The 1398-nt window shown below is 44.3% G+C and overlaps 1 protein-coding gene across 1 annotated transcript; it reads right to left on the bottom strand.

Moving 5' to 3' along the window:
• Nucleotides 1-391: 391 nt before the first annotated feature.
• On the bottom strand, nt 392-1264 carry T265_12228 (hypothetical protein; the record flags this gene model as incomplete). Its single annotated transcript, XM_009179423.1, has 1 exon — nt 392-1264. One exon carries the CDS (start codon nt 1262-1264, stop codon nt 392-394), a length of 873 nt encoding a protein of 290 aa, XP_009177687.1.
• Nucleotides 1265-1398: the final 134 nt, after the last annotated feature.

The raw sequence follows: 1398 nt of genomic DNA, 5'->3' as shown, positions 1-1398 counted from the left end.
ATACTTGGTCCGGTCCAGAGGTAAGTATATTGCTTAGTACATGATAACTTGTCATATATATATGCGGAAAGTGCTAAATCACATCGTCCTTAGTGGTCTTTGTAGGGAGGTATGCGAATAGTGGATATCACTTGAATTCTAGTGATTGAGGCGTAGACTTACCAACTGAGAGGTCCGTGCTTCGAACCCAACCTCATCGTTTCTACTGCTTCCGGATAGGTTAGAGCAAACTGACATCATCTTAACCCTCATGCTTCCTACGAATAGCCTGGTAGCTACTCATCAAATGGGTGCACAGTTGAATTGTCACATATTGTCAAAGCGCATCCGAATAAACAAACCGCACTAAGCTTTAACTTTACTACTGCCTAACATCTAAGACAGATCGGGCTCAACTCACCCTACTGAACTTCGTGCCGGGAACAGCACAATATATCAGATAGGTGCCAAACACTTTTGGATCCGCAGGCACATACAAGCGCACAAGTTTCGTGTGAGAAATCCTAGCCCAATCTGGAGTCGCTCGTCCCTTGTCCAGCCACATTGAAGATGCGGATAAATCGGATCTCACGGCCAGCTCAATTTTGTTGTTCAGTATTGGATAGATTGTTAAATTTGGACCGTTTTCTGTTGCTATATTGGTCTGGCAACTCAACGTTTGTGTGGGCTGGAGCACAACAGAACTGATTTCCGGATCTCCTGCGTGCCGAGTGGGCTCGGGAATTATCTGAATATAACCGGATTCGATGTACAAATGGAGTGCGATTGGATCGGAAACACTGATCATCTGCTGAATTCGATGTGGACTGAATTCTGAGGACAACCAATCCCAATATGCTGCTGGAACGAGGATGGGTGGAATAAGTTCTGGTTGTACCTCACAGGTGACGTAGGCTCCACTATACTCACGTCGTAAGCGAAACCTCCAGGCATAATGTAACTTGTCTGGGTCAGTTGAATTTAAATGTCTCATGGGTGGTGTTGTTCGCATGGTATGCGGTAAAACAACCTCATGGGAACTTTCTTTATCTCTGTTCAAGTGTAAAATAGCCCGGAATGCCGTACGAATTATTCGCACACCATTGGCAATTTGATCTGCTCGCTCACAAAACAGTTGATATCGTGGAGTTGAGCAGTAAAGCGTAATTTCCACATCCGGATAAAAGTGGAAAATAGATGGAGGTTGCACAAAATCGTTGTTTGCAGATGAGTTAGGATTTGCATCTCCGAGCAAAACCAGTTTCGGTTTTGACGGTCTCGTCATAATACAAAGTGGATGAGGTGATATCCTGACAACGTCGACCTCTTTACCTGAACTGGTCTGGTATGTGCTAATGCAAGCATAATATCCGAAATCATTTATGTTCAGTTGCATGACGTCCAGAGTATATGCGTCTG

This window comes from Opisthorchis viverrini (genome assembly GCF_000715545.1).
Source record: "Opisthorchis viverrini unplaced genomic scaffold opera_v5_2596, whole genome shotgun sequence".
NCBI classification, from domain to species: Eukaryota; Metazoa; Platyhelminthes; class Trematoda; order Opisthorchiida; family Opisthorchiidae; genus Opisthorchis; species Opisthorchis viverrini.
The sequence above is the reverse complement of the archived record's forward strand: the minus strand, read 5'-3'. Positions and strand labels throughout refer to the sequence as shown.